The 14,869-nt window shown below is 45.1% G+C and overlaps 1 protein-coding gene across 1 annotated transcript; it reads right to left on the reverse strand.

The window, feature by feature from the left end:
* Positions 1–5,898: 5,898 nt before the first annotated feature.
* Positions 5,899–13,305, reverse strand: LOC133456244 (trypsin). The gene is made up of 5 exons (XM_061734695.1): positions 13,247–13,305; positions 12,574–12,727; positions 11,333–11,471; positions 10,933–11,187; positions 5,899–6,295 (listed from the first exon to the last, which is right to left on the reverse strand). The coding sequence occupies exons 1-5, from the start codon at positions 13,302–13,304 to the stop codon at positions 6,128–6,130; spliced, it is 774 nt and encodes a 257-aa protein (XP_061590679.1). The 5' UTR covers position 13,305; the 3' UTR covers positions 5,899–6,127.
* Positions 13,306–14,869: the final 1,564 nt, after the last annotated feature.

The raw sequence follows: 14,869 nt of genomic DNA on the forward strand, positions 1-14,869 counted from the left end.
ATAAAATATTCTCTCATTTATTTTTTATTTGGGGTTTTCATAAACTGTGAGCGATAATCAGAGAGCAGCATCTTGCTGCTGCAGGAAACTGCTGCATGCAGTGACGGACGCTGGCTGATTTATGGTTCCGCGTTGCACCAACGCAGAGCTTACGGGGTAGGATACGCGGGAGCGCGAACGTACGGTGCGCGTCGCCGCGTAACATCATGCAGCCACTTCTCGGCGAACACACGTTTTCTGTTTCTATCCACGGGTAGTGGTTCAGTTTGGCGTCTCTTTGTAGTTGGTGGTGGTGGAACGCCAAAATAATTACTTAATGGCGCTTGATTCTTGGACATTTTGACGAGACGTGTCGAAGTTTGTTCAGTAAAGCTGATCCTTACCTCTCTCCCTGCGCAACCCACCGCAGCAGCGGACGCGCTGTGATTGGCCAGCCCAGTACCAACTTTGAGTGGCGGTTCTGGGGAAAAGCTCTCCCAATAGATGTTTTAATATTAGTATTCTGGTCTGGCCACAACCAATAATATGAGCCCCAGCTGTTGGTACGCAAAAGCGCTTTGCAGCACAAGATTGACAGCGCACTGTGGATTTTGACGGCGCATGCGCTCTGGCGGCCCACTTATGTGCAGCCCTGTATATATACATATATATGCAGCCCCGAGCAGCCGGCCCCGGCTGCTCGGGGCTGGCTGCTCCCGAGCAGCCGGCCAGTCAGGACCGGTGGGTGACGGTTCGGGGGAAGCGTAGTAAAGGGCTCACGGAACACCACCACCCGCTTCACGTGTCTAACCGATTTTCCCCACTCAGCGACACACCCGTTGAGAAGCCGACCCTGGTGATTGGCGACTCCATAGTCAGACATGTGAAGCCGACTCCAGAGACCATAGTTAGGTGTATCCCGGGGGCCAGAGCGGGCGACATAGAAGCAAATTTGAAGCTACTGGCAAAGGGTAATCGTAAATATGGTAAAGTTATCATCCATGTCGGAGCTAACGACTCCCGTCTTCGCCAGTCGGAAGTAACCAGAATGAATATTGTCTCGGTGTGTAACTTCGCTAAATCCATGTCGGACTCCGTAGGTTTCTCTGGCCCCCTCCCCAATTTGACCAGTGATGACATGTTTAGTCGCATGCTCTCGCTCCGTCGCTGGTTGTATCGGTGGTGTTCAGAAAACGACGTGGCCTTTATTGACAATTGGGAAACGTTCTGGGGAAAGCCCGGTCTGATTAGAAGAGACGGCATTCATCCCACCCGGGATGGTGCTGCTCTTGTCTCTAGTAATTTGGCCTGTTTCATTAGACCCTCTCCCTGACATCGCAGGGTCCAGGCCAGGATGCAGAGCTGTAGTTTAACACACTTCTCTGCTGCTTCTCGAGGACCAACGCCTGCCAACAAAACTATAAGATTACATGATGTAACTGGTAACTCTAACCAGGTGCCTAGCAAAATAGAAGTAGTTGCAGTTCCCCGCCCTCCACTAGTTCACCAGGTGCGGCGTTATAGAGGCGTTAACCAAAATAATCTTGTAAAAATTAAAACCAATGCACATTTGGTACCAATAAGAGACCGAAAAATTAGATGCGGACTACTAAATATACGATCATTAAGCTCCAAGTCTCTGTTAGTAAACGATATAATCACAGAGAGCAGGAGTGATGTTTTCTGCTTAACAGAAACATGGTTACAGGATGAAGAGTATGTTAGTTTGAATGAATCAACTCCGCCCGGCTACTTTAATCATCACATTCCTAGAAACACGGGCCGGGGCGGAGGAGTCGCAGCAATTTATAACTCCAGTCTCCAAACAAAAATTGAACCTAAGTGCAATCATAATACGTTTGAAAGCCTCACGCTTAGTCTGAAATTTCCGAGCTGGAAATCAGAGAAGCCAGTTGTGTTAGTGGTAGTGTATCGGCCCCCTGCTGGCGCTTATCTAGAGTTTTTGTCTGAATTTTCAGATTTCCTTTCTGGATTATTGATCAGTACAGATAAATTCATCATAGTGGGTGATTTTAATATTCATATGGATGTTGAAAGCGATAATCTTAAATTAGCTTTCAATTCTCTTCTAGAATCAATGGGTATCTCACAAAAAGTGGACGGGCCGACGCATTGTTTTGGTCATACTCTCGATCTCGTTCTCACCTACGGTGTTGAAACTGATGGTCTGTTGGTGTCACCTGTTAACTCCCTTTTATCCGACCATTATTTAATAACGTTGGAATTGAATGTTGTTGATGTTGAAGTGCAGGGCAGGAGGTATTATTTTAGCAGATGTTTGTCTGATGAAGCTATTGCTAAATTTAAGGAGACCGTTGCTCGTCTTGCGACAGTGGAAAATAGTGAAGCCTCTACTGAAGCAATAGAGGCCAGTGACCTGGGTTCTACCTCTGATGTTGATTTTCTTGTTAGTAACACTGCTGATCTGTTGCACTCAGCTTTAGATGAAGTTGCTCCTTTGAAAAGGAGGGTTTCTAGCCACAGGAGCTTAACTCCCTGGTACAATTCAGATATTCGCATGTTGAAACAAAGCGTGCGTAAAATGGAAAGGAAGTGGTACTCTTGTAGGTCTGTAGACTCTTATCGTGAATGGAAAGATATTCTAATAGTATATAAAAAAGCCATTCGCAAAGCAAGAACAGCTTATTATTCAACGTTGATAGAGGATAACAAAAGTAACCCACGTTTTCTGTTCAGCACTGTAGCCAGGCTGACAAAGAGTCACAGCTCTGTGGAGCCGTGCATTCCTGCAGCTCTCAGTAGTGAGGACTTTATGAGCTTCTTTAACAGTAAAATCACGAGAATTAGAGAAGAAATCAACCAGCCGGTTGTGGGCGTTTCTTCAGCTTTAGCGACTTCCCTAGGCTCTGACTTGTCTCTAGACTGTTTTGATCCTATAGACCTCCCTGAGCTGACCTCACTCGTTAATAGAGCTAAGTCTACCACATGTATGTTAGACCCCATCCCGACTCGACTATTCAAAAATGTTTTTTCTCTTATTGGTGTGACAATACTGGACCAAATCAACCTATCCCTAAGCTTAGGATATGTACCACAGGTTTTCAAAGTGGCAGTAATTAAACCTTTACTTAAAAAACCTTCCCTTGACCCAGACACCTTAGCTAATTATAGGCCAATTTCTAACCTTCCATTTGTATCTAAAATTCTGGAAAAGGCAGTTTCAAACCAGTTATGTGACTATTTGTATAGAAATGATCTGTTTGAAGTCTTTCAGTCAGGGTTCAGAATGCATCATAGCACAGAGACAGCACTGGTTCGAGTTACGAATGACCTTCTTATGGCCTCAGATAAGGGATTAGTGTCCATATTGGTTTTACTGGACCTCAGTGCTGCTTTTGACACTGTTGATCATGGCATTTTACTGCACAGGTTAGAGCATGTTGTTGGGATTAAAGGGACAGCTCTACGTTGGTTTAAATCATATCTATCTGACAGGTTCCAGTTTGTTCATGTACATGAGGTTTCTTCAGAACAGTCGAGGGTCTGTTATGGTGTTCCGCAGGGTTCAGTGCTAGGGCCAGTCTTGTTCAGTTTATACATGCAGCCGTTGGGAAGTATAATCCAGAATCACGGCATACACTTTCATTGTTATGCTGATGATACGCAGCTCTACTTGTCTATGAAGCCGGATGAAACAGAACCGTTAGTTAAACTTCAGGCATGTCTTAGGGACATCAAGGACTGGATGTCCAGAAATTTCTTGCTTCTAAATTCAGATAAAACAGAGGTTATCATTCTTGGTCCAGAGCATCTTAGGAAGGGATTAGATGGTGTTGCGATGGCTTCCAGTGCAACTGTGAGAAACCTTGGTGTTGTTTTCGATCAGGATTTGTCGTTTAAACCATATGTTAATCAGGTTTGTAAAATAGCGTTTTTCCATCTCCGTAATATTGCAAAAATTAGGAAAATCCTCTCGCAGAGGGATGCAGAGAAACTAGTTCATGCGTTTGTATCTTCTAGACTGGATTACTGTAATGTGTTGTTAGCAGGATGTCCAAGTAATTTGCTGAATAGGCTCCAGCTGATCCAAAATGCAGCAGCACGAGTACTGACAGGAATTAGCAGGAGAGACCACGTCTCTCCAGTGTTAGCGTCGCTCCATTGGCTACCTGTAAAATTCAGAATTCAATTTAAAATTTTATTACTTGCATATAAAGCCCAAAACGGCTTAGCTCCGCAGTATTTACAAGATTTGATAGTGCCTTATGTTCCTGGCCGAGCTCTCCGCTCCCAGGGTGCAGGTTTACTCGTAGTTCCTAGAGTATCTAAATGTAGATTTGGAGGGCGGGCGTTCTGCTATCAGGCACCATTACTTTGGAACCAACTTCCAATCTGGGTTAAGGAGGCTGACACCACCTCCACCTTTAAAACTAAACTTAAAACCTTTCTGTTTAGTAAAGCTTATAGTTAGTGTTAAGTAAACCTCTAGCTGGTGTTGGTAAATCTCTAGGTAGTGTAAACTTTAGTGTGTTAGAGTCAGTAGTCATTGTCGCAGCTATAGAACAAAACTATAATAGTTAGTCTCAAATATAGCTTCGCGGTAGATATGCTGCTATAGGCTTATGCTGCAGGGGGGCACCGACATGATCCGCTGGGCGGTGCCTCTCACCCTTCTTCTCCTCTCCTTTTCCCTGCCTCTCTTCTCCATTACCATTTTTATTTATTATAAATATCTCATAGCTATCATTTTTGTCCATTGTTCCTGTAGTTTCTTGTGCCGGCCCCCCTTTTTTCTCTTTTGTGTATGTTTGCAGGCCGGAGCCTCAGGAGCTGCGTTCTGGCCTGTGTTCCCGGCCCTCCCCCCCCTCTGGTCATCCCATTGCTTCTTCCACCTGCCTACGTGGATGTCTGCTGTTGCTGCTTCCGCCTGCCTGCACCCCCCCCCCCCCCCCTCTGGTCATCCCGCTGCTGCTTCCACATGACTGTTGTGTGCTGCTGACGCCCCCCCCCCTCTGGTCATCCCGCTGCTGCTTCCACATGACTGTTGTGTGCTGCTGACGCCCCCCCCCCCCCCCACCTCTGGTCATCCCGCTGCTGCTTCCACCTGCCTGCTGTGTGCTGTCGACGTCCCTGACTCCCCCAGTCTGGCCTTCGGCAGGAGGGTCCCCCCTTATGAGCCTGGTCCTGCTCAAGGTTTCTTCCCTCCTAAAGGGGAGTTTTTCCTTGCCACTGTTTGGCTTAAGGCTTTTCTCCCACTAAGGGAGTTTTTACCTGCCATTGTTTATATAATAATTGCTCGGGGGTTTATGTTTATGTTTATGTTTATGTTTATGTTCATGTTCTGGATCTCTGGAAAGCGTCTAGAGACAACATCTGTTGTATTAGACGCTATATAAATAAAATTGAATTGAATTGAATTGAATATATATATATATATATATATATATATATATATATATATATATATATATATATATATATATATATACATATATATATATACATTTGTGGTGACTTGCTTTGGTCAAAGTACCAAAGTCCTAAAGTTAAGCCTGAGTTAAGATGGAGGGCTCAGCTACGGGGCCAGTGTTACAGCTCCAGGCTCATCACTTCTTATTGTGAAACTGTGTTGAGATAAAGATGGAGATACTTGATGAACACACTGTTACCTGGCCCTGTGATATGTCAAAGAAGAAGACATTTTCAGTGGAACAGAGTTTTTGAGCTGCCGTTCACTTCAAACACCCAAATATAAGCAATCTAGTCCAGTGAAGAAATACTGTTTTCATATCCCCAACTATGAAACTAAAATAATGAAAACAATAATAATATTGACATGACAATTACGTTTTTATTGTATTTGTTGATCAGAAAAATACATGATAGAAAGTCACTGAGTTAAAGTAAAAGCATTTTTATATATTTCCAGGAAATTCTTTTTTGTTTTGTATTCAGAAATGACTAAATACTAATGTTATAAATTACAACTACCGGTAAACTAAATAGCTACAGTTATACTGAATACTACAGCGTATACAAGGGTAAAACATTGAATTAGCTGTTTTTGATGTAAATTAAAATTGTTGTCCAACATTTATGGTGAATCATGTTCTGGGTCTCTGGAAAGCACCTAGAGACAACTTTTGTTGTATTAGATATTAGATAATCAATAATAAAATTGATTTGAATCCTTGTTAATGATCCAGTTGATCCAGTCAACGTAGCGCCTCACTTTGGTGTAGACACCGGGGTAGTAGGGATTTGCACAGCTGATACCCCAGGACACGATGCCCTCAAAGTAGCCGCTGCAGACGAGGGGGCCGCCAGAGTCGCCCTGTGAAGGAAAGTCATGCATCTTTTTACTAGAGCCAGCAGGGATTTGGTCAACAGGTAATAATGGCATTAAGAACAGACAATCATGATACTGTGGCCTTGGATACTGCTCATTCACAATGGTTCCCCATGTAAAGCATGGGTTTCCTCTGTTGAGTACTATTTCCATTTTTTATTAATTATAAGTATCCCATCGCCATCATTGTTGTCCATCGTTCTTGTAGTCTGTTGTGGTCTACCTGCTGTCTACATCTGTTTATATAGTCATCCCTGTAGTGCACCAGTTAGCCCCCGGCAGGAGAATCCCCCCTTATGATCCAGGTCCTGGTCCAGGTTTCTTCCCCCCTTATGATCCAGGTCCTGGTCCAGGTTTCTACCCCCTTATGATCCAGGTCCTGGCCCAGGTTTCTACCCCCTTATGATCCAGGTCCTGGTCCAGGTTTCTACCCCCCTTATGATCCAGGTCCTGGTCCAGGTTTCTTCCCCCCTTATGATCCAGGTCCTGGTCCAGGTTTCTTCCCCCCTTATGAGCCTGGTCCTGCTCAAGGTTTCTTCCCTCCTAAAGGGGAGTTTTTCTTGCCACTGTTTGGCTTAAGGTTTTTCTCCCACTAGGGGAGTTTTTACCATCTGACCTTGCCATTTTTTATGTTATGTTTATGTAATAATTGCTCGGGGGTCATGTTCTGGGTCTCCTAGAGATCCTAGAGACTTCTGTTGTAATAGACCAGGGGTCGGCAACCCGCGGCTCTTTAGCGCCGCCCTAGTGGCTCCCTGGAGCTTTTTCAAAAATGTTTGACCTTTTTTTTCTCTTTATTTCCTTTTTTCCTTTTTTTCTCTTCTTTTAACTTTTTTTTTATCTTTTATGTCTTTTTTCTCTTCTTTTTTTCTTTTCTTCTTCCTTTTTCCTTTTTTAATCTCGACATTTCGACTTTTTTTCTCGACATTTTGACTTTTTTCTCAAAATATTTTGACTTTTTTCTCGGCATTTTGACTTTTTTCTCGTCATTTCGACTTTTTTCTCAACATTTTGACTTTTTTCTCGACGTTTCGACTTTTTTCTCTAAATTTTGACTATTTCCTCGAAATTTTGACTTTTTTCTCAACATTTCGACTTTTTTCCCAACATTTCGCCTTTCACCATTTGGCTTCATTCTAAGGCTTATACAAGACTAATTTTTTGCGGCTCCAGACATATTTGTTTTTTATGTTTTTGGTCCAATATGGCTCTTTCAACATTTTGGGTTGCTGACCACTGTAATGGACGCTATATAAATAAAATGGAATTGAAATGAAAATTGAAGGGATTAGTCTGCAGACTCACTATCACTTAAAGGAGCATGAGGCAGGATTGAGGCAGGATTTGTGAAAGAAATTCGTATACATTTTAAGTTTTCTAGTAATAATGTCAGATGAAGCGTTCCAAACCAAAAAGAATGAGCCCTCTAGTGTATCTCTCCTTTGCCTTGAACAGGCTGTGTGCTGCAAAATGTGCTGCAAATCGGGGGCCGAATTTCCCGCGCTGTCCTGCAGATGTGACGTCACATGACGCAGCATGTGCGTTCTCCCCATTCTCCCGTGCCGGCTTCACTGTTGGCTGCAGTACCCCCGACGGCCGTCGTGGTGAAGGGTGGCTCTAGAGAGTCTCATTTCTTAAAAGGAGCCTCATGCTCCTTTAATGTCCTTCTTGAGCCACTCTTTTGTTGCATGGCCTGAATGTTTTTCCTTGCCACTGTTTGGCTTAAGGTTTTTCTCCCACTAGGGGAGTTTTTACCTGCCATTGTTTATGTAATAATTGCTCGGGGGTCTCTCACTGTGTTTGTGCCTACGGGCCGAACAGCAGTGCGGAGTACCCGGCCTTCTTGGGGTCCCTGGGAGGAGTACTTGATGGTGCTCCAACTGGGGACTCCATTGTTCTACTGGGGGACTTCAACGCTCACGTGGGTAATGACAGTGATACCTGGAGAGGCGTGATTGGGAGGAACGGCCTCCCCGATCTGAACCCGAGCGGTGTTTTGTTGTTGGACTTCTGTGCGAGTCACAGTTTGTCCATCACGAACACCATGTTCAGGCATAAGGGTGTCCATCAGTGCACGTGGCACCAGGACACCCTAGGCCGGAGGTCAATGATCGACTTTGTTGTCGTTTCATCTGACCTTTGGCCGCATGTCTTGGACACTCGGGTGAAGAGAGGGGCTGAGCTGTCAACTGATCACCACCTGGTGGTGAGTTGGATGCGCTGGCGGAGGGAGAGGTTGGACAGACCGGGCAGACCCAAACGGATTGTGAGGGTCTGTTGGGAACGTATGGCCGAGCCCTCTGTCAGGGACATCTTCAACTCCCACCTCCGGGAGAGCTTCTCTCGGATCCCGGGGGAGGTGGGGGACATCGAGTCCGAGTCGACCATGTTCTCTGCCTCCATTGTCAACGCGGCGGCTCAAAGCTGTGGACGCAAGGTCTCCGGTGCCTGTCGTGGCGGCAATCCTAGAACCCGGTGGTGGACACCGGAAGTACCGGATGCCGTCAGACTGAAGAAGGAGTCCTACCGGGCTATGTTGGCCGGTGGGACTCCTGACGCAGTAGATAGGTACCGGCAGGCCAAGCGGGCCGCGGCTCGGGCAGTCTTGGAGGCAAAAACTCGGGTCTGGGAGGAGTTCGGGGAGGCCATGGAGGAGGACTTTCGGTCGGCCTCGAGGAAATTCTGGAGGACCGTTCGGCGCCTCAGAAGGGGGAAGCAGTACTCTGCCGGCACCGTTTACGGTGTGGGTGGGGAGCTGTTGACCTCGACTGGGGACATTGTCGGACGGTGGAAGGAATACTTTGAGGATCTCCTTAACCCGACTGACATGCCTTCCACTGAGGAAGCAGAGGGTTGGGGCTCGGAGGCGTGCTCATCCATCACCCAAGCCGAGGTCACTGAGGTGGTTCGTAAGCTCCTCAGTGGCCGGGCACCGGGGGTGGATGAGATTCGCCCTGAGTACCTCAAGTCTCTGGATGTCGTAGGGCTGTCTTGGCTGACACGCCTCTGCGACATTGCATGGAGGAAGGGGACAGTACCGCTGGGGTGGCAAACCGGGGTGGTGGTCCCTCCACCCTGGTGGTGGTTTAAAAAGGGGGACCGGAGAGTGTGTTCCAACTACAGGGGGATCACACTTCTCAGCCTCCCGGGGAAAGTCTACGCCAGGGTACTGGAGAGGAGATTACGGCCGATAGTCGAACCTCGGATTCAGGAGGAACAATGCGGTTTTCGTCCCGGTCGTGGAACACTGGACCAGCTCTATACCCTCTGCAGGGTGCTCGAGGGTTCATGGGAATTTGCCCAACCAGTCTACATGTGTTTTGTGGATCTGGAGAAGGCATTTGACCGTGTCCCTCGTGCCATTCTGTGGGGGGTGCTGAGTGAGTATGGAGTCCGGGGCCCTCTACTAAGGGCTGTCCGGTCTCTGTATGATCGAAGCAGGAGTCTGGTTCGCATTGCCGGCAGTAAGTCAGACTTGTTCCCAGTGCATGTTGGACTCCGGCAGGGCTGCCCTTTGTCACCGGTCCTGTTCATAATTTTTATGGACAGGATTTCTAGGCGCAGCCAGGGGTCGGAGGGGATCCGGTTTGGGAACCTCAGGATTTCATCTCTGCTTTTTGCAGATGATGTTGTCCTGTTGGCTTCATCAGACCGGGACCTCCAGCATGTGCTGGGGCGGTTTGCGGCCGAGTGCGACGCGGCAGGGATGAGAATCAGCACCTCCAAGACCGAGGCCATGGTTCTCGACCGGAAAAGGGTGGCGTCACTGTGTTTTCAGTGAGAGAAAAGGGGGGCGTGCCCTCTCCGGGTGGGTGGAGAAGTCCTGCCTCAGGTGGAGGAGTTCAAGTATCTCGGGATCTTGTTCACGAGTGAGGGAACAATGGATCGTGAGATTGACAGGCGGATCGGTGCAGCGTCCGCAGTAATGCGGTCGATGTACTGGACCGTCGTGGTGAAGAGGGAGCTGAGTCGAAAGGCGAAGCTCTCGATTTACCGGTCAATCTACGCCCCTACCCTCACCTATGGTCATGAACTTTGGGTATTGACCGAAAGGACAAGATCGCGGATACAAGCGGCCGAGATGAGTTTCCTCCGCAGGGTGGCTGGACGCTCCCTTAGAGATAGGGTGAGGAGTTCGGTCACCCGGGAGGAGCTCGGAGTCGAGCCGCTACTCCTCCACATTGAGAGGAGTCAGCTGAGGTGGCTTGGGCATCTGTACCGGATGCCTCCTGGACGCCTCCCTAGGGAGGTGTTCCAGGCATGTCCCACCGGGAGGAGACCCCGGGGAAGACCCAGGACACGCTGGAGAGACTATGTCTCTCGGCTGGCCTGGGAACGCCTCGGACTCCCCCCGGAAGAGCTGGAGGAAGTGTCTGGGGTGAGGGAAGTCTGGGCATCCCTGCTGAGGCTGCTGCCCCCGCGACCCGGTAACGGATGAAGCGGGAGAAGATGAGATGAGTGCTCGGGGGTTTTTCCTAGATCCTAGAGACAACTTCTGTTGTAATAGACAGTATATAAATGAAATTGAATTGAATTGAATTGGGTACTACAGTTACTATAACGGCCATCCCACTACCTCGAACACTGAAGCAGAATTTTTGAGAGGTCGCTTGCACGAGTACCTGACAAGAATCTTTTCCACCGTATGGAGATCCAGCACACATCATGTTTTCGGTGATCCTGCCCCAGTAGTACCAGCTGCAGTACGACATCTCCCTCACGTCCACGGCCCGCAGCTCGGGGGAGAGAGTGTAACTATAAATCTGTGTCACACCCCAGCCGCTCACCGTGCAGACACCCCCCCTCACTGGAGAGGTGTTTTCATCGGGCAGCTTCACCGGCTGGACGTTGGCGTTCAGCTGCGCCGGCTGACTTAGCTGTAACACAAATCAAAAGGGTTTAGCCACGCAACAGCGAGAAGCTGAGCGAGAAATCCCATCACCCGTCACGGTAAAGGCAAGACTGGGAGGATGATGACAGATCTGTATCTGTTATTTCTGCTTCTGCTTCTTTCCTGCCAACCTTAATAAGCATGATGTCATTGTTGAATGTCTTGTAGTTGTAGTTATGGAGATATATCTTTGACACGTTGAAGCTCTGTTCAAATCCCTCTGTTTTGGTCAGGCTGTGCTCACTCAACACCACCCTCAGCAAATGGCTCCTGAGAGTCAAAAACAGTCACACAGTTGGTCAGAATATTTGGCAGTAAAACAAAATATGATAAGAACTTCAAATCTTTGCTTGTCTGCAGGTCTTGTAGGCAGAGCCGGCCCAAGGCATAAGCGAATTAAGCGGCTGCTTAGGGCCCATGACCACTAGGGGGCCCCCAAGAGTTAAAAAAAAAAAAAAATACAATTATTTTTTTATGTGTGAGCGATGATTCATACATTATCAAAGGTATGTTATTGTACAAAAACACAATAATTAATATTATTACATAAACAATATTCTGTTAACAGACTAGATTGTTTGTGTACATTTGAATTTATTCTTATAAGGAGAACATATTGATGAGGTACTGTTTATCTAAATTGAGTGATCTAATTATATTTCTAGTTTTTGTAGTACTTTGTTGTTGCACTTAATTGTTGTTGTTCCACTTCAAATTGTTGTTGCAGTTTATTTAAAACCAAAAATAAAGTAGATAATGTGTTTACAGTACAGTAAATGGTCTATAAATGATCTATTTGATTATTTGGTTTCTTTTAGTCGGCCTACACTGTAGATGACACTCAGTATCACTTAGTACTGTATCACTTTAAATATTAAGTGTAAATCAACCCCAGGCTGCTCTTGTAGCTGAATTTGCTCCATTTCAGATTAAAAACCATAGATGGTAAAAACCTGCCAGGCTGACAGTAGGATGATGGAAACAACACTGCTGCAACTGTGCAGCTCTTTGACCTTTGACCTGTTGCATCTCTGTGTGGCCAGTAGGGGCAGTTGCTGACTTTGATACATATTAATTGAAAGATTTTTCTGCAAATTTGTTAATCTGTTGTAGCTTCTATGGTCTTAATCCCTGTGGATTACAATCTAACTACAACAAAAGGTTCTTACATCTAGTTTTACAAGTGTATTTGTAATGACAGGGAAGAACATGAAATAAGTTTATAGTGGGTGTGTGAATGATCAATAATCAGTATTATTGGCAGTAATAGAGGGCCCCAAAATCACATTTTGCTTAGGGCCCCAGTCTTGGGCCGGCCCTGGCTGCAGGTGTTCCCCAGACATCATGCAGCCTGTCTGGTGTCAGTCCTTACGGTCTCCAGCAGTGGGCGGCAGACACCACCCACTGCCGGTGCACCAGGGTTCCTCCACAGTAGTGCTCCCCGTTCTCAGTTTGCAGGGAGGCCTGATATTTGATCGAATACGGCTCTACCTCCTGACCCCCAATGATCCTACCTGCAAGTGTCACTGCAGACGGCAAAAACGGGGACAAGATCAGATGTTGGAAGTCATTTAGTAAGAAAAAAAACAAAACACACAAGGCGATGGAATTTAACAGGAATGTATTGAGTTATTAAATGTACGAATGCGTTTGTATGTGTGTGTTTTTAGCATATGCATGGGTTTGCATAGTTTAATTAAAGATTTTCTATTTCAGTTGGACATTAGGCTGCTATCACACTTCCAAATGAAGCATTGCATTTTCAGTAGCTGAAGACTGAAATTCTTGCTACCCACACACAAATTGACATGTATAGCAAACTCACTATTGAGGAAAAATACAGTTTGAGCTTATCAGTAAAGTATGATTATAAAAAAAGAATAAGCGTCACTTTTAATGTCCTTAGAAGCCACCATCTATATCTCTAAAATACAGTACTGCTCGTGACTCGCCAACATAATCTTTGACAGAAAAACATGACACAAGGACTTCCTTTAGCTGAGAATTAGCAGTTTGCAGATCAAAGGACTTGCCTAAGCCCTTACCTGAACACGAGAAATAGAATAAGAGGAACAGCGTTGTGCACATTTGCTGCAGAGTCATATTTTCACTCGTCACCTGTAATGCAGAAACATGACTTTAATCAACTTTTATAGGCAACACATTATGTGCCATTTGAAGCATTTTATTTTTAAATGATTAAAGGAAGCTTTAAAATGCTTATTGGATTAGATTCAGCTTTGATAGACGTTATTAATCTGTTCAATTCACTGAATATTGAGTATTAACTTTAAACAATGAGTGGTAGGATCAGCTTCAGCTTACCTGAGAGTCAGAGCAGAGGACGAGAGGACCCTTCTGAGCTCCGCTGTAACAACAACTCTGCTCTCGCCCTTTATAAGTGTAACTGTATCCTCATACAAAATCTTTTGTTTAAATTATCTTTTTGTGTTGTTCACTGTGGACATCTCATGCTGCAACAATGAAGCTGACCTACAACATAACAAAGCTGAGGTGTTTGCTGGCATTATGTCTTTTTCACAATATGTAGGTTGGCAACGCCTCTGCACGTTTACTGGAGTTGCCACGTAACGAGTACAATACTCGTTAACAGTCTTGGTTTTGCTTGGTATGATTTAAGTTTCCTACACAGCTGCGGGAAACACTGATAAAAGTACTCTTTTCAAAAAGGGAGTTCATTTGTTCTGCACAACTTTGAGGTTGAAAGCAACGCCCTTTTATGTTTTGTGGTTAAATTAGCGCGTATTACATTTTATAGATTAATCATGAATATTACTTAAATAAAACATCATAATTTGAAAGTTCAGGACCCACAGGTCCACAAGAGCCACTGTCAACCTACCAAACCCCAAAGCAGAGGTCCAGCGGTCGCCCACCTCCACGTCCTTACGCATCAGAGCAGTTTATGTGTAGCTTTACTCCAGAGGTGTCATGTAACAAAGTAAAAAATACTTACTAATATTTAAGTAGAAATTTTGGTTATCTATACTTCACTGGAGTAATTATTTTTCAGACGACTTTTTACTTTTACTCCTTACATTTTCATGCAATTATCTGTACTTTTTACTCCTTACATTTTAAAAACAGCCTCGTTACTCTATTTCATTTCGGCCTTTAAAAAAAAACTATCCAGTTAAATTGCTCCATCCGGATAGAGTGAATTTGGTTGTGGTTGTTTCAGATGTTCTTGTCCAGTTTTGTTCTTACATCCGTTCCCTCAGATTCCTGCAACTAAACTTGGATGTACATTCCAATAAAGGTTAGGATAAATGATAACATGCCTCTGAAGTTTGACTTTTTGCACCAATACTTATAGGCAACTAGTCATCATATCTGCTGCTCTCTGAAACACATGTTAATGCTCAATAGTACACATATATGCTTCTTTAATATATTTACATTATACTAAGATACATTCATTTTCAATGGCTTTTGTCCTTAATGGCTTTTTTCCCCCTTACATTACTTTTACTTTTATACTTTAAGTAGTTTTGAAACCAGTACTTTTATACTTTTACTTGAGTAAAAAACTTGAGTTGATACTTCAACTTCTACAGGAGTATTTTTAAACTCTAGTATCTATACTTCTACCTGAGTAATGAATGTGAATACTGAAGACACCTCTGCTTGACTCAGTTAACGGCCTC

This window comes from Cololabis saira, chromosome 12 (genome assembly GCF_033807715.1).
Source record: "Cololabis saira isolate AMF1-May2022 chromosome 12, fColSai1.1, whole genome shotgun sequence".
NCBI classification, from domain to species: Eukaryota; Metazoa; Chordata; class Actinopteri; order Beloniformes; family Belonidae; genus Cololabis; species Cololabis saira.